The 25175-nt window shown below is 35.7% G+C and overlaps 1 protein-coding gene across 2 annotated transcripts in view; it reads right to left on the bottom strand.

Annotated features, from left to right (window-relative positions):
- NECTIN3 (nectin cell adhesion molecule 3) overlaps positions 1 to 25175 on the bottom strand; it is a 55362-nt gene that overhangs the window by 9219 nt on the left and 20968 nt on the right. Inside the window, exons 3-6 of one of the 2 annotated variants that reach the window (XM_015878165.2) lie at positions 19702 to 19998; positions 17629 to 17746; positions 14414 to 14565; positions 837 to 975 (exon numbers count right to left, since the gene is read on the bottom strand). In XM_015878165.2, coding sequence (XP_015733651.1) covers positions 837 to 975; positions 14414 to 14565; positions 17629 to 17746; positions 19702 to 19998 — 706 coding nt within the window. Of the gene's footprint in view, positions 1 to 836; positions 976 to 3238; positions 5921 to 14413; positions 14566 to 17628; positions 17747 to 19701; positions 19999 to 25175 lie in introns of those variants that run through there. The other variant, XM_015878155.2, reaches the window with a different exon arrangement.

Raw genomic sequence — 25175 nt, 5'->3', positions numbered from 1 at the left:
AGATGAGGGACACTCATTTCCCATTTAATTCAAGTGTTAACTGTATACAGCATATGTGAAAAAAAACACAACAACTTATTTACAGATATTCACCACCACTGCCACTTTTTAATACATGCTCCAAACCAGATATACATATTAGCTATATGGACTAAATTCCTTCAGAATTTGTTTGCTTAGTTTTGCTTGTCCATATCACCTACCTGGACACTTTCCTGTGCTACCTACTGCAGGGAACCTTGCTTTAGGAAAGGGTTTAGGACTAGATGATCTCCAGTGGTCCCTTCCAACCCACACAATTCTATGATATCAGGTATGAACCATGTGCCTGTATCATAAACTTTACAACTTATGTGCCAGGAAGCACATTAAGTCAGTTGTTCCTGAGCATACATACCTATAAGACGCTTGCTTCATTTCACATGCACAGCAAGATAAATCTTAATGGACCCTTACTTCTACAAAGCAAAAGCTTACTTTCATATTTGATCTACGGTAATGATAAACAAGTAGTCTTATGCCCGTGGCAAGTCAAGATGGATCTGCCTTTACCCTCTAGCTTAAACTCCAAGCAATAAAAAAAATATAAGAGAAAACAACTAAGATGAAGAATACATAAATGAATATTTACTATCTTTGAAACAAATCCTTAACTTCTTCATTAAAAAAAGAAAAAATAAAGCAAGTGATTTGTACAGGTGATTACCCTGAAAATACAGCCCTAAAGTCATGACCACTTACAGACCATAAGAAAGTTCAGTCATTTGAATTATAATATGAACTAAGTGTTTTCTACGCATTGCACTCAATTAAAAAAAAAATCAGTACATACTTACACTTTGTCAAGATAGGATGGCCTTTTCTTCCTTGGGGTCAGCAGCACTGTCACAAAGATGGTAATGATAAAAAGAGCAAGGACTGCTCCAATCACAGCCCCTGCTACAGCAACAGAAGATGTCTGCTTAAATGGCATATCTGCAATGTGATAGCATAGATTACACTCTCATGAAGTTCACATACTTCCAATGCTCAAACAAGCTATTTCAGCGTTGCTGAGGAACGTCTCTTCTCTCCATCACCAAACAGAAAGCCTCTTCCTGTACTAGCATTCTTGTGATCCTTGCTCCAGCTGCCCATTTCAAAACTTGGTAAAATTAAGCAATCTCTTAAATGATAAACTCAAGCATTTTATATTACCTACACACTCCAATTTTAAATTTCAAGGCAAGATGAAGATAAATACTAAGTTTGTATTTACACAAACAAATGTATTAATTCAAAAAGCTAGAAAAACTATAATGTTATCGGTGATTTTTCTTCATATTCATTGAGTCTACGGAAAGGAAAAAGTGAAACATAAAATCAAGAAAGGATATACCATGAAAAACAGCTCAAAATCTTATGTTTTGCTCACAATCAAAGCAACTCCTAGGACTACCTACATTTCTCTACTACCTAAAGTTAAGAGAAACAACCATTTGTGCTAGTAAACTTAATAAGGGGGCTGAGTGAAGAACAGCAACTTTTTTCTTTAAAAAAAGAACATTTTTTCATTCTACCACAGCAGTGCTACAACTTATGCTTAACAAACTGTCATACTGAATTAGCACATATCAGTCATTAAAGATTACTCATTTCACTACGCCAGGAATTCACTAAGCTGCAAAAAGACTTCTTAAAGTAAGTGCAAAACCTGTTAGCAAGCTCTGCTTCAACATTAGATTCAACATTCCCATCTTCTAGCAACTTATCAAAAGTTGTGTAAACAGGAATTATTCAGGTCTGCTTCATTAAAACCACTACTTGTAAAATACTGGTGACATACAGAAACAACTGTTCAGATCTACATCACAGAATCAGAAAGACAGAAGGAATTTGGAGTTAAATTTAACTCTACAGTTACATTTCTAATGCAACGTACTCCATTTATTTCCCTTCAGAAATGCTCACACATCCTTTCTCCAAACAATCCTCCCTGATATAGCCTCCTAGATGAGGAAACTCTAGGTGCCCTTTCAGCAGCCTAAATATGCAGGAACAAAACAACTATAGAAGTTGTTTGTATCAATTACTCTCCAGCTGTTCAAATGTCATTTTACACTGGACTGAAGCATCCCTTTTCTTATCCCTCAGTTTAAAAGAAAAAGCATATGAAAGACCTGGCAATAATAAACCCCTGGAACCACTTAAATTTTTAAGCAGCAGAAAAAAAACTGCATTAAACAGAACTAAGCTGTTGGTTTTGTTTTAATTTGTGAATTTATGACTTTATCCCTTAATTTTAACAATCTCATTACAGAAAAATCAGTGTAACGTAGCGCTTTAGGTGTCCACTGCTTTTACCATACAGCTTTACTAACACAAGCCTTATCTGCTGATCAGACACCAGTGTATATACAAGAACCATATGTATGAGAACCTTAATTCCCCTCTTACTATAAAGAAAAAAAAAAAAAGGGGGGGGGGGGGGGGGGGGGGGGGGGGGGGGGGGCACATCAGACAGTAGAAAGCTCAACTGCTGCATTTTAAATACTTTAAATTCAGATTACACTCAGTACCATCTTATTTAAGGAAGAGCTGCCAGAATTTAATACATAGCACTAGGTTTAGTATAAGCTTAGATGAAAAATTCTGTTTTGGGTGTGAGAAAAGCACCCACCAATTCACTTCCATCCAGGAAACAAGACAATATCCAGGCAAGTGTCTCAGTACACAAAACGTGAAGTGCAATTATTGCAGTGCTCACTTAATTTACTTTTTTGGACTGTTTTGGGCAGATAACAGATTTTCAATCTAGAAGAACAATAATAAACCCAGACTACTTTGCCAAGATAACAAGTCAGAGGGCACTTAAGATGTACATCATTCTTTGATCACCAAGAACTGTAAGTAGATGGCAGTGAAGTTACAACATGTAGTTAAAACAGAACTACAGCAGCTAAGAGGATGCTTTTATTTGTTGTGGTTCTTTTTTGAATTCTATGAATCCTAGACAGTGCACCTACAATGCTTGATGTGCAGTTGTATGGAAAACAACTACCCCTTATTCCTAAGGTTCATAGTCTATAAGTAATTTCTAAAGAAATTCATTTTGAAAGCTTAGAGTCTCTAAGAGGAGATGCTAGAAAGCTGTTTCAACAGTCTAATCAGAACAGTTCCTTCTACCCAGCCATTGGTTTTATGCTTTTTCTCCTTGGCCTTTAAGTACATCTGTCAAACTTTTTAAGCACTACCTATATTCGAGAACGTAACAAAAAGTTTATTCACACAACAGCCATTTATACTTACAATCAATTTTGTTTTCTTTAAACAGCAGACATAATATACAAAAACATTGCAACTCTTGTAAGCCCTATACCTATTACCAGCTTCAACATCAAAACACTTCAACTTCTTAACCAATAGGAATTAAAGATTTTTTTTTCTTTAAAAAGCAAAAATGGCAGCAAAAAACTCCACAGAGAAAAGATAACCCATGTGGAGAAAATGTTTATGGTTATATTTCTTTTGTAACACCATCTTTTGAAGATGACATATCAAGCACTGTTATTTGAAGAGAGGTATAGTCTCTTTATTCCAGAAATAATTTGCATCAGAACCCTCAGCTGGAAACAAACCCTGAGTTTGCTCTCTAGCTACTGATACACAATATAATTTTCTAGTTCTTGAGACTTTGGTTAATCATGTATCAGTACTCCATTAATCCAAATGTGAACTTGAGTTGTTTAGGGAAGTTTCTCCATTTGAATTTCAAATAAAGTTGTTTTAGTATTATCAATATTTTTTGAAGACATGCAGTCATACGCAATCACAGTGTATTCTCTACAACACTCAAAACAGCTATTTTTGCAAAGCTCTAAATGCTTTAAACTCATGAGGATAGCGAAGTAATTCCAGCAAGAAACTCCACTCATGTAGTAGCTGCAAGCATGTGACCCATTTTGTTTCAAATTTAAGTATTTTTTTGCTTTTACATGTTTCAAATCCTAATAGACTTCTCAGTTTCATTTTCTTCCACGCTAGACATTTTAAAATGGCATTTCCACACCATTCCTTCTCATTCTGTATTCATTTTTTTTATAATTCAAGCACACTTAAAACACTAAAAATGTTTGCAGTGAAAACAAATCCACTGCGGTACAAAGACTGCATACTTCTATCTCAATTCCTGTGTCTTATAGATTCTGTAACTGCATCATTGCATTGCACATCTTCACTATGTGAAGCAGCAGCACAGGTGTTCACTTCCCTAATAATTAACTGAAGTTCAAGGTACTCTCAACAAAGGAAGCGTTCAAACTTGCACAGAAGTAAAGTAAAACCACTGTTTTAGCTTCTGGTTGTGTAAACTCCAGCAAACATTTTGACACCTCTTAGCACACAATGTTTATTGGCATCCCAGAAAATATTCAAGTTTTCTTTCACCTCCAGCTTAGAAATTATTGGAGTTTTCTTAAGAGCAGTGTCCAGTTTAAACTTGAGATTACCATCTCTAAAAGGGTTCATTAAAATTGTACTCTGTACTTGCAAAAGGAGCCTGATGTTCAATAAAGAATTCTGACATCCTGACAAGTACAGGCTTAACAAAATACCACACTGTATGTATATTTACACATAAGCTTAAGATTTATAAATCAATGCCTATACAAAAATAATTCTCTTATTCAAACAAGCCTTTTACTTAGTTTACAGTTCCTCTTCAAACCCTTGTTCATAGATAAGTTACTTTCAGTGCAATGACTTCTTTAAGTACATAGTTACAAGAAGGCTCGTTAAAATGCTAAGAGGTATTCATTTTTGTGCAGAAAAAAAACCTAAAAATAAAGCTTTGATTCCACTGAAACCAGTAAATTATTTGTTATATAGAAGCATTAAGATTACCACAGATGGCAACTAGATTTGAGTAAATCACTTACTACATCTGCAAAATATGTAATGCCCCACAAAATTTTATTTGATCACTCTTACGTAAACCTTTTTTCTTTTTTTTTAAATCAGAGACCCACGACAGCCACTTCATATACTTTCACAAATTTGACTGGTAGCTTTAATTTAGCTTTCTCTTTTTTAACCTCTGACAAAGCAGTATTATAAGCATCCCGCTTTCAAATTCAAATCTTAAACAGTAGTACAACATAGGGAAAAAAAGCAGCTCAAACACATTTCTCCCAAATTCAATATTTGCAGTTGTCAAATCACAATATAAAAACCTTCCAAAAAAAAAAAATCAGTTTCAAAAAGTTTATTCTTCTCCACATGTAAGTATAAACAATCTGAAAGTGATCAGCCAATGAAATGGTGGATACAAGTTTTGTTTTCAGTGGCTACTACACATACCACTCCCTCCGGGATATTACCGAGCCATCTATGTGAGAAACAAAGTCTTCTTCATTGTCATCGTAACAATCACCACCCATATACTTCATCCCCAATGTTCCACCTTCATAGTAATCCATCGGTCTTTCATAACGTTCCTGGTACCTGTTAATATTGTCTATATTGTTCCACTCTGGTTTTTCAGGGTCTTCTAAATAATCTTTAGATATTAAGCTGTTCATTGGATGTTTTATTTCTTTTTTTATACTGTCAGGGTAAGAATCCACATCATCTGACTGAAGAACATCTATTTGAGACTCTTTTTGCATATCTGATGGTGGAATGTAGTTCTTAGCAAAGTAGTCACCACGGAACGTCCGTCTTCTCCTATAGCAGATAATTCCAACCAGAACACTGACCAGTATGAGGAAGAGGGCCCCACCCACAGCACTACCGATGACAGTACCCCAAGTGTCTTCCTGCATTGCTGGCAAAGTTGATGATGGGAAATTTATTACTCTAGGTTCTGTTGCTAAACCTGTGATGCCATCAGTCGAAGGATGCCAGGGAACCGTGGGCAGTCGAGTGGTAGTAGTAGGAGGATCTAATGAAAACAGCAAAGAAGTAGACAAGACACAGAAAAGGCACAGAATGTCAATGCAAGCTAAATCAGTTAAGGGTTTATAAGAAAGCAAAAGTTGATGGGTATGTTCTACAAGAATAGTTTTTCATTCTCAAGTTCATATTACTATGAAGTCTTACACTTTCCACAAGCCTTGAATCACTTCAGTACATTTTGGTTTGATCTATGTTGCAGGATAGGAAACTTCCTTCTAGTGTGCCAAGAAAAATCATACTTAAGTAACTGTCTTGCACTAAATGTAAGCTGCTTTTCTACTCAGACGTTCACCATTCATGGTTCAGAATTAACCTCCCATGTGGAAGAATGCTGTCTACTATACAAAACCTTATCTCTTACCTTTTCAGACAGCAATTAGGAATACTCAAATTATTTATGCCATAGAATAAATTACTCCACAAACTCCCCCATCAAATATTGTTCAGGGTACTAAGTATTATAAGAATGAAAAACTATAAGTTGTATATTCAGTCAGCAGCACATGAACTACTGATTTCAAGCTATTCTCTCCAAAATTATCTGTTGCATTAATACATCTCACTCAGCTTCACCTTTAGGGTTAGCAAAGGAAGCATAATTAAAAATCACACGTATTAATCTCAAAATAACACTACCACTGAGCAAGGAGCTTTCAGAACTTCAAGATAAAAACTAGGAGATCTGCAGTGAAAAGTGCTACCTCTCCTTCCTCCTAGAATTGTTTTGAGAAGTCAAATTGTTTCTATATTCATTCAATAATAAAAAATTGATTTTCTGTCAGACTATGCAAGGAAACAAGAGATTGCCAGATATTGAGTGCTGGTCCAGCATTAACTTTGTCCTTTGCTCTTTAAGTTTACTGGAGGAGATGTATGCAGCTGTACTGAGAACAAGGTTTCAAGTCTTGGGCTGTTGACACAAAGATGCTTCCTGAGATTATCCAAGTCAACTTCAAGGTGACATGCAATACCAGTTTCTACTTCAGCAGTGAAGTAAATAAAAATAACTTTGTCTCACCCAATGTAAGGTAGTTTTTTTTTAAAGTAACAAGTCCTAAATATATTATAGTAGGTTACATCTTTTAGAGAGAATATTGCACTGACAGTCCAGTAGCCACGTTATTTATAAGCCCAAAAGCAAGATTCATCAAACTACTAAGTATTACAGAGGCACCCTAAATTTACCACCACAGAAAATAAAATGGCTAGAACTGGAGATTTGTTAAGCATCCAGTTACCTGACAAAACATAAGCTTAAGAATGCATGATCTGCAGTCTTACTATTTAGAGGTTGTCACACAATTCTTTCACATCAGACAGAATTGCCATACTGGTCATCATCATTGCATATTGCATTTCAGACCTCTTCTCACTTTAAGCTTGACATGTTAAGTTTTAAATAGATTTTCAGAGCAGATAATTATATTACCTGATTATGTAAAAGTGGTGATTTGTTAGGGAGGCATACATAAATGAAATTAATTTGACAGAAGACAGGAAATTGAACAAGGAAGATGCACTACCGTAATGAACAAGAGGAATTCAGGTTGTGATTTTAGTAAAAATGGATTTAAAGTGAGTTTCATAACTTAACAAAGAAGAAGAGATTAAGTAATCCAAATTTTTACCAGGGTTCCCACATCCTACAGTTTCACAGATCAAGAAGTTAAAATCAAACCTCTTCTTCTTGAATTTTTTAGATACAAGATTTGTTAGCTTAGTATACAGTTTCAGACAGAACCAGCAATACTTACTTCCAGCATATATGTACACAGAAACATAAACTAACTTGTAATTCTTCATGTTTCCCTCTGATAATGAAGTCTTAAGTCTCATCCTGCACATTCACAAGTACATGCAACCTGGGAAGTTTAATTACCATGTGTAACTGTCACTGCTGATCCACACTATTATTAATATAAAAGATTTTTGTACATCTGTTAGATCTTACTCACTAGTTATCAAGTTGTTCAACTGCATTATCTACAAACCCTACTTAGCATCTTGATCTTCAGATCACTACAGTTGTAGTAGCAATTCAGCATTTGTTTATATGCATCCCTGGAGTGTATAATCATTGCAACTTTTATTGTCCATCTGTGTCAGTCCTTCTGCTGTAGGAGAAGATGCTTGTAAGATTATTGTAAGATTAATTACAATCAAGAACATGCAGAGTTACCTTCTTATTTTACCCAGAGCTTTCTGAAAATACATTCAGATAATTTTTCCCTACTTCCTGATCTCTAACCATATTTCACAAATAGAAAACAACATTAAAAACAAGAATACTGGAGTACCTCACCTCCACTCCATAAAATTTCATTTGTCTGAAATTTTATGTCTGAAGCAATCTCCCTAAATTAAGACAATTCACCCTTCCACAACAACCTAGAAAAACTAGATGCTTGCATGTCAAACAGCTGTCTTCATTACCGTAATATTTCACACCATCAGCAACTTGTTTCTTTGCATTCTGTATGCTTTCCACAGCACACTGAACTAAATCATTTTAACCCTACATTAAATGTTTATATGGTAATTTACAGACTATTTCCTACTGATATTTTTCTTAACCTCCTAACTTATGACAGTGTTTTATCTTCATCTCTTACAGTGTTGGGGGCCTTTGTTCAAATCCTAAAGTTGCACATGCTGAAGTAGTAAGGACAAGTGAAGAAGCACAGAAATATTATTCCATTATACATAGCTTCTATCTTCATTAAAATAGGAACCATAACTGATTAAACCAGGAGAAATCAAAAACCTTCTACCACTGCTGAAAAAAGTCACTTGCTCCCTTCAAGCTGATACTGTATCTTCCTTTATTTTAAAGTCTTAGTTCATTTTCTATCATAAAAAGTGAGATGAACTCTCTACATCAAGCATAGCTCTAGTACCTTCTCAAAATGCACCACAGTCCTAGTACAATACAGTTTGTCTCTTTTCCATTACTTGTCTCCAAATATCCCCTGCAAATATTGGTAACATCTTTTAACAATGGTTTTGTTCTATTTGTGTCATGTAATTGTTATTTTCCCCTTAACCAAAGTTCTTAAAACATTTTTCCCACCTCTTCCAATACAAGACCCTTACCTTAGACAGGTAAGTTTCTATAATTAAGTTCAGTAAAGATACCTAACAACATCATTTACCTCATGCCCCAAATACCGCATCTGCCCCTCTCAATCCCCTTGCAGTATATCCCCATTCAAATGCTCTGGACTTATCTTCAAAGTCAAAAGAAGCTAAGTCCTAAAGACACATAAATAAAGAGGTAGGTCATCCTTAGAATCAGACAGATCATTACCCTCAAGAAGTTGTGTTTCAGTACCAACTAGTATATCACTGTAAAAACCAACTGCAGAGCACAATATTTTTCAACTGTAAACGATTTTGCATTTAGGCCCAACTAAAATCTTTTAGGGTTAAGAATATCAACTCTATAGTAAAAGAAAAAGGAATAAATCAGCACTTGAAAACTTCTTTCAGCTACAAGTTATCACTTACACATCACAGAAATAATATACTGGAAAGAAACAGTTTGGCCTAGTAGTTGTGTATTAACACTGACAGCTGAAGGCTGCTTAGTTTCAAATAGCATGAGTAAGTCCAGTTCTCTACACTCCATACAATTCAAGACTCACACTTTGACTCCTACATCCTTTTTGTAGTCTTCCTCTACAGACAGAACCATTCTCAGTTACAATCCAGAAGCATGTTGGCCTTGCACTAATAAGACCAAATACCTTGCAGTTCTAACCTGAGAGAATACATGCCTATATGTGCATTACTTACCTATTTGCACAGAAATAACCCTATTTGCTTCTTGACTTGTTGCTATTGTGTAATTCCAATTTGATAATAAGAACCTAAACATTAGAGTACTTGCCATTACTATGCACAAGGGTTGCTCTGAAATTAACGACTCTTATTATATTAGTCCACAGCATCAGAGGAGGATGATGGTAGTAGGGTAGTAAAGGTTGAACCTTCCCATCAACATTCTGTTGCTTTGCAACAGATGGCAGCAGAGACCAAGTGGCATCTGATGAAGTGTGCACGAAGCAAAGGGGTATAATTAAATTCCTCCATGCAGTAAAATGGCACCTGCTGACATTGATGCCTGTTGAATGTTTACGAAGATCAAAAACAGTAGATGAGAGTACAGCAAGGCAGACGGTGGGTGGAACTTTCAGCAGTAGCAACAGTAACATGAAAGGCAAGCCATGTTCTGGATGGCTACACAGCTGTCACCATGAAATAAAGAACATCTTGATCAGCTCATCTGTGCAAATCTGCTAATGGTGGTGACTATACTGAAAAATATTATGTTTGGCAGCTGAGAACTTGCTCTGTAAGTGTTATTGTGCTCTTTGCAACCACTGTAGCCCCCATGAAAATAAATAGGGAGCCATTACTTTTGGAGTGTCTTACATAACTGAGCATTATAGAAATAGCTCTAACTGCTGAAAAGCTTACCTTTCAAGTCCTCTACTAAAGCTAGGGAAGCAGCCTTTTTATAAAAGAAGACTCTGTGAATGTCTGAGATTCTTTCCTTCAAATCACTGTTGCTTCTTCCCCAACCATTCTCTCTCTAAAAGTCAGGTATAAGGTAATGACACCATAACCCTCACCCCAGAGTCTTTCATACACAGGTTCTACACTGGATTTAAAAATAAACGTTTTCCTTTGGATTTTCCAATCTTCGTTGATTTTATGATTCTATCTTGAGTTTGTTCCTCTTTTCTACTTCAGCAGCATGATATACTGGAAGATTTGAGATTGGTCAGAAACAACTGACAATTTTAGATCAATAACTTATTTTCAAAGTTCAGCATTCTTCAACACAACCTCAAGCTTGCTAGATGTATTCAGAAAGGAAGTTTAGAGACAGCATTTCAGTTTGCATTTGGAGTATCTGGAAACCTTTTGTTGTACAGAATGAAAAAGCTTACCAGTATATCTTAGATTTTTTTAGTTTGTGTTATTATAATTTAATATAATAAAAAACTGTTCACTCTCCTTCATAGAAGCGTATATATAAAGAACATAAAAAGCTAAAATAATGAACAAGGTCTTTTTTCCCCTCAATCCTTACAAAACCCACCCTACAAGAAGGTGGCTCTATAATTACAAACTGCATCTTCCTAGAACTGCTAGGTAAAGCCAGACTTAACTTTTAAGAGAAACAATCTCCTTCAAAGGAGATTTGAAGGAGGTAACAAAAGAAGCAGGTATGTGCTTACTTAAACATAAGTCTCACCAGTCACTTCTTAAATAAAAGGAATTAGGCCACAACAATGTAAGCAAGGGAACAAGCTGCCAGGAAAATAAGAATCCTGCTTCACACAAGGAACTGGAAGTCAATATTTTTACCAGATGAGGTGGTTGACATATTAAGCTGCAAACCAGTTTTGGAAGTCTTCTTGTTGTAGTGCTAGATCAGGAACTTTAACAATATGTGATCACCTCCAAATCCCATAAGAAGCATGACTTCCTTTGAACAGTTGTTCAGCAAAGGAAAGCATACTAACTTCCTAATATTTTGCTCAGTGATGTGAAGATATCTGTACCACTAAATTAGAGAAATCCCTCTGGCTTCAAATACTATTTTGCTATTGCTCAATATATCAAGACAGATTATTTACTGTAGCTACAATCTAGCAAATCTATCATTTAATCCTTATCAGCTACTCGCCTCCTGACTTCAAAAGTATTAAGCTAAAGGTCAAAGTAAAACAATGCCTCTAAACAAACTATTTTAAAATACTAATGCATATTAAAGGATAAAATTATTTTTGCTCAGGTTACATTCCAATCCTAGACACATTTCAAATCAATAGTTATTTACTTTATAAAGCAGTTAAAGAGCTTTACAATTACCAGTACCCATTACTGTTCAACTCCACAAGTCACCTTTGACAGGTTCATTATTAAAATCTGAAAGATAACATATGATAACATAGCTTTGTCAACTACCTTCCAAAAACATTACTGCCAGGACTCAGACAATGGAAAATGATTAAGATAGAAAAATAAACAATCAAATGATGATTGTTTATTGTTGACTCTTACATAGGGGGAGAGGGACATTCAAAGTAGTCACTCATAGGAGTGCCATGCTCATCATGACTGGATAGCATCTGATCGGTTAAGTACAGAATTAAGAGAGTAAACAGCTTAAAGTTTTACCGTTTCAGTCTCGTTTTATGCTTTTCACTTTGCCCCCTCCACAAAGTAGCCAAGGAGGTTACTACGTAACTTAAAATTTATTTCACAATTTACTCACCCTACATAATTTCAAGCACATTTCAGTTGTTTAATAATCCAGTTAACACACAAAAGCTACTCTTACAGCCATGGTTAAATGAGATTGATATTATTTTCTGAAAGCAATAAAACTTTTGGACTTGATGAATGCCCCACTGCTTCTTTAATCAACTCTTCCATAAATTGACACACATTGCTTTTAATTATTTTGTTATTTTAATTAGTTCACAAGAGACTACAAATTGCTAGATACTTAGCATTAATTAATGTGTGCTCAGATAAGTTGTACTATTTGCACTAGTGTAGCACCAGATTCTCATTTGCCTGAAAAGTCACCCATATTTTCTTGGATGTTCATGATGCTGTATGCCCCAAAATTATAATGATTATGCTTTTAAGAAGTGAGATTTAATTGTCCTCATCTAAAACATTTCATAATACTGATAGAACCATAGCATTGAATGATCTCTAGATAGGAAGTTCCAAAACTGAACCTTACAGAAAAAGGTATGATTCGCACTGTAGTTGTTGCAAAAAAGAAGAGGTATTGAGTAAAACTGAGAAAGATGCGCACAAAACATGAATGCAGATTAACTATCTTTGCTGTAAACTAGTTTGAGCTGTTGTGTTTATCATGGGCTAGAAGATACCTTAAACTATAGCTCAACTGGCATGCATTTCTACTTCATTTTTCAAATACTTAGTATGAGAACTCAGACTTGCCCTTCCAGTATGTTAGTAAACACTATCATTCAAATTATATTTGCAGTCTTACATTTTTATGTGTGACACTCATGAGAAAAAAAGTTCTATTGACAGCATACAGCATTCACAGAATTGACAACTCTAACAACTACAAACTTGTTTCCCCTCCCCCCAAACTTTAACATTAGTACAGGGCTCATGACAGAGCTATGTTCCAGGAGCATATTTCATCAACTCAAATGACATTCTGCTAGTTTTCATGATTAAATCCTTACAATAGAAAAATATTTTCAGACATACATAGCCATGAATCAAGTTTCATGTAGCATTTAATATTCCATTTTTAAGTAATTCCATTGTCTGCAAGTACTTTGACATTTCCAATTAACTAGCTCATTAAATAGTTAGAACCGCTGTCCACAAAGGCACTCTATGGAGCAAAGACTGACATGCAGCATGATTACATCAGTGTCATTAACTGAATCATTGCACCTTCTAAAAATGCTGCTATCTACCCAAAATGAATTTGCAGACACTGCTTCAGGCATCCTCTATCTTCAGTTTTTATCTGAAGCTTTCATTCTCATCTCAACCTTTTGAGTGTTCATGTTTAGGTTTATGTTCTTAGGAAGTCATTTATGTTTCCTTTCATGTAGCTTGTAACCTGTCAATACATTTTAATGCTACTTCATATTGTGAAATAGCTACTATTGTGAACTTACTGAAAAGCAGCAACACACAAGAAGTTAAATACTTGTTTTGCCCATCTTATTTCATTAGTGATAAATATTAGCACTTATTGATCTGGCTGGTTATACTAATTTAACTGATCCATTGTTGAGTTTGGGAGAGCTCTTTCACAGTTTTACAATGCTATTCAAATGCACCTTGTTAAGTCAAGGTGTTCTCTCAGATGAGTCACAGTACTTTGTTATACAGATAAATATTTTTCCCAACAGAAAAAGTGCTAAAAAAAAAACCACACCAGTTTCCTATATTATGCCACACAGATGAGCAAATAGGAGTTCTATGAAATACGTTACGATTACTATTATCTTAATACTGAGAAAAGCAGACAGTTAAGGGCAATGCACATGCACTGAATACTACCTCAGCTTCCCTAATACAGAGCATCTTTTACTTCTCTGAAGACATCTATTCCATTCCATTTACATCAGTTTCTATTCATTATGGACCAGGTATTGATTATGGTAGTCAAAATCTTACTAAAACATAAACTAAAATTGGAAAAAGCAAGTTAATCTACCAAGATGTAAATCTCAGAAGCACTAGGGCAACAAACTCAACCATAAAAACAACCACTTTGTTGCTGTTATGAAGAGTCAGTTTAACCCCAAGTTTCACTGTAGCTTTGAACTCCATACTTACCTTCTGTACAATGAAGACACATACTGAAGAGCCACTTGAAGCCTGAAATTTGCTATTTCAATTACTGATAAAAGTTAGAGTTAACATAGTGTTGTTGCTAAGAAGTAAGACTTACCTAATATGTAGATGGTCTTCTGATCACTTCTCTGACCAAGAGAATTAGTCACCTTACAGATATAAGTCCCGGTGTAGTTGTAAGTCAATGGGCTGCTGAACTGCAGAGTATTGTTGACAGACAGCAGTCCTTCAGGCCACTGTCCATCCAGCCTAAAACAAAAACAGTTGGCTATACTTCAGCTGTAAATCTTCAAGACTGAAGCCCTAAAGCAATTTGGTTAAAATGCAGCTTGTACTAGGCTAGTAAGGTACGAGCAAGATACCTACAAATTAATACTACAACTAAGGAGGCCATCTCAAAACAAATGAACAAAACAGCAGAGGAAGAAACTAAATCAAATTGTAAAAGTAGTCAAACTAGGATGAATTTATAGTGCGGTCAAGTTAACAGATCTGCCTTTTTTCAGCCACTTCAGCTGTCATACTAAAGAATACCTCTGGCAGTGCAAGCTTATGGGGTTAAAGTTACTAGCACTTCTCAGCAGGAACTGAAATGGTTTCTTCTCTCTCAACCTGCCTTCCCTTGTCTCCAGTATCTGTCTCTACATAACAGCTTCTTCACTCAACGTGATGCTTAGTGACCCATTTCAGGAATCAACTGGTTAAAAAGCACTCAAAAACAAACAAAAAACCCACCAACTTCTCCAAAACTATTTTCCCAAAGTTAACTGAACATAATTGCAATAACTGTAAGACAACAATGAAAAAGAAAAGACACAGACACTGGAACTACTTTAACATAGCTGTCAAGTGCCTATTGAAACACGCCTAATCTAATGCCTAAGATCAATCCTGTTGCATCTCATCTTGCGCTCATTTATTTAACCATTAGAAGTCAACTAGAACTAGATCAAGCATGATAACCAGGCCTGCACACCACACAAGCATTTAGCAAATAAGATTTGATAAATAGCATCAAAAGAAAAGCCACCTCAACACTATACTAGGTTTGCTATTAACCTTTGAAGTCTTTTTTTTTTTTCCCCTGAAGACTACTGCCTATAATTTCTTCGTCTGTATGAAGGTGATACAAATGATTAGCAATACATTTTGAGTTAGTTACTCACTTTGAAGATTATGAAATAATCAATTTGTTACATTTGTAAACATTAGAATATGCTTTCAATATACACAGCATTTTAAAATATTCCTTACAACTTTAAGATGTAAAGACAATATCATACTCGCAGTAATTAAAGCTTCCAGGATACCACACCAGAAAAGTCATGACTTAAAAAACACTACAATAGCACACACTTTCAATACAACCAGTTTTTTTCCTTAAACAACTCAAGTTTTCCTTGAAAAAAAGCATGATTTTTTTTTTTTTTCCTTAAAAGTTCAACATTCATCAGTACTACAGCTACTCAGGTCAATTTCATCTTCGCTAAAGCAAAAGCACACTCCTACTCCAGTAATTTAAGCCTTTCAAGTATAAGTTAGTTCACCGCTTGCCTTAGTGACTTAATAGTGACCTCTTAAGCTTGAAGTGTTAAAAGCTATGCATGCTTTTTCAGTAACTAATAATAATTGTATTGGTTAGTTCTTAAACTCATCTCAAGTTGAAATAAAAGTTGAGTACTGAAGAAACAAGCAGTAGTGCTTTTAAGATCCTGGCATATTACTTCAAATACAATTTTTTTGTGTGTTGCAATCTCTCATCATACTAAATTTAAGTTAAGCATATAGATAAAACATTTGAGTGCAGCCACATTGTTCTGCAATACTCAATATGTCTACGCCTAAGTTTAGGATCAAGTCTGTTACATGATAGTAATGCTTAGTTTCCCCATCAAACTGCCACTTGGTTATTCTCAAGTTATCAATTCCCACTTTTTTTCCCAACCTTATAACGATTATCATTTTTATATGCCAATCTATAGCTGCCATTGGGAATGCAGGGAAATGGATTACAACTGAAGAAAATTAAATATTCTAGTATTTTACCAAAAGAAGCACTGTAACACAGCTGCATATGAATTCATATTGTCCTCACAGAAGTTATTTCTCTGGTTTCTACAAGCGCCAAATCAATTTCAAGTAGCTTGATTTCATTCATCCTCCTCTATCCAATGCCAACTTTGATTTATGTTTACTTCTATCATCATCTTCTGTTTCTAGCCTGATGGACAAGTAAGGCTGCAAAAGCTACACAGCAAATTTCAGAGTAGGGCCATCCAATCCACTTATACATTAAAAGAAGATATTATTTTGGAATACCCATCTACATTAAGTTTTACCTATTTTAACTAGAGATATACTTTAAAAGCTTAACTTCCATTAAGTTAAATACAGTATTTATCAATCTCAGCAATTACTTAAACACTCTTCAAAAACGTAAGTCCCACAATTCAGTAAAGAGTAGCTGACCCTCTCAGCTGCAGTTTACAGATTTTAAAATGCAAGGATTGATAAGTCTTTTTAAGCTAATCAAGTAGTTGATTCCCTACTAGATCTATCAAACTGCCAAATATAATGCAACATACAGGATATACTAATTTAACTATCAAAGATCTTATTGTAATGGTAACAATAAACTGCAAGCTTGTGAATGTCGAAAATATGTACCCATCCATATTCACAGAATGATAGAATAGCCAGGGTCAGACGGGACCTCAAGGATTACGAATCTCAAACCCCCTGCTCCCCCCCACCACAGGCAGGGCCACCAACCTATACATTTAATATTAGACCAGGCTGCCCAGGGCCCCATCAAACGTGGCTTTGAATACCTTCATGGACGGGGCATCCACAACTTGTCTGGGCAGCCTGTTCCAGCACCTCACCACTCTCCTGGTAAAGAGATTTCCTCTGACATCCAACCTAAATTCTCCCTCCTCCAACTTAATAGCAGGATAAGGGGAAATGGTTTTATTCGCCCTTTCAAAGAGTTGACTCCCCTTCCTGTTCATAGGGTCTCTTCAGGTACTGAAAGGCTGTAATTAGGTCACCCTGCAGCCTTCTTTTCTCCAGGCTGAACAAGCCTGGCTCCCTCGGTCTGTCCTCATAGGGGAGATGGCTCCAGCCCTCTGATCATCTTTGTGGCCCTCCTGGATCTTCCCCAACACAGAAATCCTTTAGTCTATTATTAGAAAACTGGTTAACACCATTACATCCTACCCAACACAAGTCATGTTGTCTAGTTTACAATACCACTTCAGATTACACCACCACAATCAAGTCACAAGTCTTTTTTTTTTTGTAAATATTTACCTGGTCCACGTGAATTCCATAGGTAATGGATTTGCATCAGCATTACATCTGAGCTGAACATTTTCTCTTCCAATGAACCAGTTTCCATCATATCCAGTTACTGAAACTTCTGGGGCATCTGCCAAAAAAAAGAGCTTACCATATCAGTAACCACAGTATTTTCTTTCTACACAAACTGAGAGTAATGATCAACTTGATGCAAAAGGCAAAGGCTTTTCAGTTTTGCTGTTCTAGTTTTGATTTTTAAGAGCCACAACTACTAGAAAAAAAATAAAATACATCCCTAAACCATAAGCACAATGCATAACAGTGGATTAGAAAGGGCATAATAACGTTGTTTTAACTGGTGCAGCTGTTCCACTGCATTTTTATTTATTTAAACATAGCACTTGACTAAAGTGAAAGAAATACAAAAGGAAAGAATCAATTCTGCATTCTTTTCATGTTTCTTGGTAATTCAAAGCTACTTCTCACTAGTAAGATACAGCAAATGATCAGAAGCAGTGTTTTGAAAAAGCAGTGTAATTAGGAAATCAAGAAGTTCACACCTGCCAGTTGAAAAGGTTAACCATTATCCACTGCCATTGCAATGTGCAACTATGTTGTTTTGCAACTAAAAGCAAGAGGACCACTTCAGACACGTGAAAGAGACCCAGTGGAATTATTAAAACTAAAGAAAGAACTATCGTTATCCTTTAGAGCAGCTCCTACAGCAAAGACAAAGCAATATATCCAAAAGCTGCAAGTGGAAGGGAAGAAAAGACTACAANATTTGCTCTCGAGCTGCCCAATATACGGTGGCATTGCAGACTCTGAAATACATGCTAGCAGTGACTTTCAGCTATTAAGGTCTACTTGATTCTCTTAATGAGAGCTTCAATCTCATTCACTGTCAGGGCAAGTAGTCTTTGCTTCTGTTTTTGGCATCACTTAAATCTGTGACACCATTTCAACAATAAGACAGCGATTATAACTGATCTGCATGTCCAAATGAACAACTGCTCTTTGGTGCTAAGAAAGAGCAGATACTTGTGTACACAAGACAATATGCATTCATCCTTTAAAAGTTCAAAGTCTTCATCTACCAAGTGTTAAACTACCCATGTAAGAAAGCTGTCTGGAGTCCTGGACAGTAGCATTATTTCCAGAAAGAGGGGAATAAGGTGCAGCAGCGAAGGCTACCTCAGTTCAAGGCAGTTTCCTTTCACAAACTGAACAAAGCTTTGCCAAACAGAAAAAATGCATGAGAAACTTTAGTCACACACCAACGTATCTAAGTTCATGTTTTCCAGTCATGACATTACTTCCCACTAAACTGTCAGCCTTCAGCTGTATGCTGTTTTGAAGTCCTTTAATCATAATATCATCACAGAACGAATTAAAAACAACTTATTTTGGTGTTTAACAAAATTGCTTCACAAAATAAACACTCCTAAGCCTTATTTTTTAAGCAGTTTTAATCTAAGCAGAGCCGTAAACCAATTTGCTTCATATTCATGTCTTCTAAAGACAATTTAAAACAAATCTGTTAAACAAGTCCAGTACATGAACAATTTAATGTTGAGTTACAAGTACTGGTACTGAATGTATTAAGATCTTGTATTCTTATGCAAACAAGGAAAAAGCTTTATGTACAATTTTAAAACTAACTTACTGAACACCCTCCTCCCTTAGTCATACTTTAAACTCATAATTACAATCATGAACCTCTATTAAATTCCTGTAATACTGCTGAAATCGAAAGGTACTGTCAACAGTTTATAGACCAAACCTGGTAATTTTTTCATTACTGAGTATCACTATGAATAATATGTTCACCCATGAGCCAGCATCTCAAACAAACTTAATGCTATTTTAGCTTTCTTACTAAACTTCTTTTTTAATTATGACAAAAACACTAGACTTTTACCCCTGGCTGATTCCTTACCACATGCTTCTTTAAACATTTTTATTTTCTCTTTTTTCTGATGAATTACATGTTCAACACTTCCTTATCAAACCTAAACACACACACAAAAAGACAGTAGTTATAGTAAATTCATCAAGTAGTAACAGCTACTGAAGAATACTTACACTGTATATCTAGCACATGAGAGAATCTTATCTCCTTTTCCAAAGCTGGGTGCCTCACAATACAAGTTATTCGTCTTCCTCTTGCAAATCGTGTAGGAACGATAGTATACTGACTTATGACTGTCACAGTTTCATTTGGAAACAGGGTGGAGCTGGATTCCATTTCACCAAGACCTCCTTCCCAGTCAATCTCTGCAGCAGGTTTTCCAGTGGCTGCTGTACAAATGGCTGCTATCGTTTGATTTGCACCATCAATTAGAGGGTTTGGTCCTTTTGTTAAGCTCACAACAGGTTCAACTACGGGGGAAAAAGAAAAAGGCAATATATAAATAAGATCAAATCATTATCAAGGATGAAAACTCTGCAATGCTTTGGCCCACTAATATTGCGTTTGCCCATGACTTGAAGTTTAATGCTGCTCCTTCGTTAATGCTCTAACAGAGAGCTCCAGAGTTGTTAGGCTCAAAACACAAACTACAGTGCTTCGCTGCCAGTGTCTGACAACAAATATATCTATTTATTGTTATGTATTAGATTGAAAATATACTCCTACATTAAAGAAAGCCTGGATTCTACTGCAAAGTACAGTACTATATTTAAAGGATTAATCTACAATGACATTCTGTGTATTTCAAAACTACTTAATTCAGTGTCCTAACACCAGACATTACAAACCTAAGTTTCTCTCAGTTCTTAAGTGCAACAATTCAAGCAAATTCCAGGCTAAAAACAAGAGCAATCAAGAATTGCCTTTCTGAAGAAGATACAAAGTCTAGACACATACACAGTGCAAACTTGGAATTGCTCATATGTATAATTTACAGAATTTTTGTATGTAAAATTGAAAATGTATTTACAGACGCTATCAGCTATGAAATTTAAAAACCTGACCTCAATACTTTGTCCAAGACTCAAGAAGCTCAACTAGAAGAACCTGACTTCCTTGCAAATCCATTGCTTGGCCACAGGTTTAGAGACTTAGGGAGCAAACTTCTTCCTAGAACAGAAGCTACATTACTGATGTATCGGTCTGCCACAGTCTGTAAGCCTTTAAGAATTACTCCTTCCTGTTTCAGTCATCTATTTCAGCTTAACAAGAATTATACACCAGTTATGACTTAAATCCACAGACTGTCTTCTGCTTCTGATAGGAACTAAGGTTTTGTGTTTTATGATGGTTCATCTCCCTTTCTAATACTGGAACATCTGGGCTTCTCAGTAGTACAGCACCCTATTACAAGATCTTGATTCAGTTAAGATGAGCTCTCCAAAGTGAAGTCACCACTACACTTTACAAACCACCTCAGTGGATCAGTCCTCAATTACAAAAGCAATGGCAATTCTTTCCACTTGCATACTTCTCAAGACCCCATAGAAGAGGTTTAGTTCACAGCATTTCTTCCAAAAAACCTGAAGCTAGTGCACATTAAAATGCAATAAAGCACACTTCACATGAGCTGGCAAGATATTCAAGATAACAAAACCATGAAAGAGATAACAGAGTAACAAGTTATTTTTGCTAGAGTGGATTCACTTCTAGAATCAGTATGACTGCTTTCTAGTCAGTCTATACCACTTCTCCACCACGGAAGAAGTTTGATTCATCCAGTTACACTTAAATGAAAGATCACAACTAAATGGATAACATTATCCAAAAAAAATCTGTTCTCTTTTCTATGCTTAGGATATAACAAGTGCTTGAAGAATATACCTCAAACTGAAGGCTGGCTGTTGTTTCAGAAGGAACACCAAGACAGAATTGCTTTCTGCATCATTTGTCTGACTGCCTTTCCTGCTGTGCTAAGTAAATGACCCTACTGAAAATAAACCAACAGCAAAAGTTCTTCCACCAAATTCTACGTTTGCTGTTCTAGATTTGTAACATCTATAATGAAGCTCCTCTTTCAGTTTGATATCCTACTCTCCAACACTACTGAGAACTGAAGCTTTTTGTATTAAGCTTGGAAATTTGCACTGGTCTACATAAGTGTTCTACTGTCTGGAAAAGCATTTAAAACCTAGCATGGAAAACTTAACTTACAGTTTTACCATGTGGCATGTGATTTCATTTCTCTTATTTAGCATCAGCATTTTCCCCTTGCTTTCCCAAATCACTAGCAACAATAACCTCTTAAACAGCTTTTGTAGAAGCTTTATCTTTTATTATTTTAACACAGAAGTAAACACTCAAAGCTACATTTTGTGCCTCGTAAGCATAAGGATAATCACCTTTAATGTACTATCTTCCAAGCCCCTCTCCTCACCCTGTCACAAGTTCTCCATCACAGCAAAATCAAAAAGCTCCACCATTAATATTTGGTTTCTCTGAAAACTTTCTATCTGAAAATTCTGGCAGATGGAATGAAAATCTTCATCTATTTTATCTCTTTGAACTTTTCTTAAAGATAAAACTCCATAATTTCTCCCACTGTTTATGAAGGAGTAGTTATTAGTTCACATCTTTAACACTGTATCTCTAAACCCAGAATAGATTATGCAGTATGACACTACACTTACTAAACTCATTAAAATAAATTGTCTTTGAATACCCAGTTCCAGAGAACAGGATACAGGATTTTAAAAGCTTAGTTTCACCTAATACTAACTTTCCTTCAAATTGTAAGCTTCCTTTCTCAGGTGATGTCTGATAATTAAGAGTGAACAGCTTCAGCTCAGAGTAAGTCTCCCACTCACCAGAAAGATAAAACTAAAGTGATAAGTCACTCAACTTGATAAAATAGAGCTCTTTCTTGTCCAAAGTGCTTTGGTGCTTTATTGTTGCACACTTTTAAAGTGTTTAGTCACATCTTCCATAAATCACGGCTTTTGAACTACATACCAACCAACTAAGAGAAAAATGAGGTTGTCTTTCACAGTCACTCCACTCCAGCAAGCCAATTAACAGTAGAAACTGAGCTACTCATTCTGTAGCTTTTCAGGTTGTCTTACTTACAGCTTAAGAAAATTATCTTCTGAACGAATCCTTAATTACAAGGGTCTACTGCTATCTCCCAGTTATGCTTTTCACACTGGGCAACTAAGAAAAAAAAGGATGACCAAAAGGAAGAAGCTGAGAGAGTAGTAGAGAAGCTACTCCCACCATCAGTAGAAATATTATGTCCCATTATACATGATTCTGTGATCATGCTCTGCTCAAGTGAAATAAAAAACATGGCAGAGGCAATATTTACGTGAGGGGTAAAAAAAAAATCCCAAACATTTCTACAAAGACTCAAAAGCAGAAGGGACTTGTTTCTGCAGGATAAAACCTGATTTTCACTCATAGAAGGCAGACCTTCCTTCTTTCAGTTCTTACCTTTTTGCAGTTGTGAATTCTAGCTTTGCAAGATAGTGGGATTGAAAAAAAAAAAAACACCCAATTTTTAAATCATCATATACAGTATTCAATTAGCTAGCAACAGAAATACCTCTGCAAGCCACCCTGCTATACACCACCTCTTATTTCTTCAAATACCATTTTGGCCAGTTTATTCACTATCATAAGAAATGGAAGGCGCAGAACATACAGTCTGACACACAAATTTCTTTTTTGCTCTAGCTAATAGAAGCTTGAAGAACTATAGTTTTAGATAGATTAATAGCCTCTCTAACCCAAAGTTGACTTACATTTCTTCATCTTACCTCTCCTTTTACAGTGCATTTCCTTAAAGCAACAAAATACTAATCAGACTAAACGAAGTCACTGTATTTGCATCTGTTAAACTTCAGAATATAAGAGTTTCTAAATACCAACTTAAGTGATCAATATATGTGGCAAAATATGACATAATTTTGGAGTTATTTTTTCCTCAGCCCCTCTGTTTTACATTTTAATAGCACCTACTACTAGATTAAATTAACATGCCAGCTCTAAGTAGTAAGCAAATCAATTCCTTACTAAGTAGGAACCAGGAAGTAAAAAGGTAATGTTTCTAGTGGAAATAACCAGTTTCAGCCTCAGCTGGACTTTCATCACTCACAGGACAAATTTTTAGAACAGCAGGAAATCAGTCAAAATAAAGCTGATTAAGTCACATCACAATTTTAAGTTCTGATTAGAGCTATTCTATGGCTTAAAACAGATCTGAGCTTCTGGTTGTTGAACTCAAGCAACTGAAAACCCAGAAGACCACTCTGAACCATCACTCCCCTATTACTTAACTCTAAGCATCACTGTAGCAAAACATTGTGAGAAGAACAGAAAACACTGAGGTAGAGTAAATCCCAAGTTACCCAGCTTTACCTGCAAGCTAAGCATTTGCTAACAAGGATGGAAAAGCAAGCAGTTAAGACTGCAAATTAAAGGAAGAAAAATAGACTCAATTCCATCAGGAGATGCTTGACATACATATATATTTTTTTAGACCTCCTAATACCCCTATCCTACTTCCATAACAGCTAGTCTTCTGTTGAACATTTACTACCCAAATATGCATGTTTGTTACTAACTTCTATCAGTATGAAATCCATCTCAGCAAAGAATTGGATGAGGTTTTAAAATTCAGAGGTTGACACCATGCCACTCTGACAGGCTTACAACTATCAGTAGCTATCCACATCATTAAGAAAAAAGCCATGACGAAGACCACTATCCCAGACATACTACACGTCATTTATCCTAATAAACATTGTTATATACAACTTATCAAGCACACTGCAGTACTACATTTTTAAATGCAGAACAATGAGCACACAAACAATACATTTGCTTTCCAAGTTGCAGGGACTCTTTGCGCTTCAAAACACACAAGATTCAAAGGGGCAGAAATAGACAGCTGCTGGTAAGGTGCGATAAAAGAAAACCAAAAGAAGACCAAACCAAAGAGATGAGGGATAGCAATAAGAACTTCCCAGTGTTTAGTGATAGAAATGAACCCTAAAGCTGAGAGACTGCTTTAACCATGGAAGTAACTGCTCATCGCAGACAAAATCGTAACAGGTAAACTAGAGTCAGGAAAGAATCAGATGACTACATGTTTTGTATCAAACAAAGCTTCCTTAAAGAAGTTAATGGTATTAAACTGGATTAAGTCACTTGCTTTGATGCATCTATTTTGCCCCACCTTGTGGTGGAGTTCAGTTTACATACTATGTTACAACCGATTTATTCATAGGGTGTTCTGCTATTTTGAAAGACATCAGAAACCAAGAATATCCTAAACAAACAAACAAAAAAATTAAAATTTATGTACAGGAAGAGTCACTGACAGTCAACTCCGCTGAACAAAACAGCACTTGACTACTTGCAATGGTTATCTAAATAACTGGATTGTTAGACGATTACAAACTCATGACAAACATCCTAGTTTACTTCACATTACACAGCTAAGTTAACCAGTATTGGTCCTTCCAACAGAACACAAACAACAATACAGAACTCTCAATGAGGTAGACAAAATTACTATTTAAATTGAAGTTTATATAAAACTTCACATTAGATAACTACCTAACTACGTAAGGACTTGAATTCCTGG

Source organism: Coturnix japonica, chromosome 1 (assembly GCF_001577835.2).
Source record: "Coturnix japonica isolate 7356 chromosome 1, Coturnix japonica 2.1, whole genome shotgun sequence".
Classification (NCBI taxonomy): domain Eukaryota; kingdom Metazoa; phylum Chordata; class Aves; order Galliformes; family Phasianidae; genus Coturnix; species Coturnix japonica.
The sequence above is the reverse complement of the archived record's forward strand: the minus strand, read 5'-3'. Positions and strand labels throughout refer to the sequence as shown.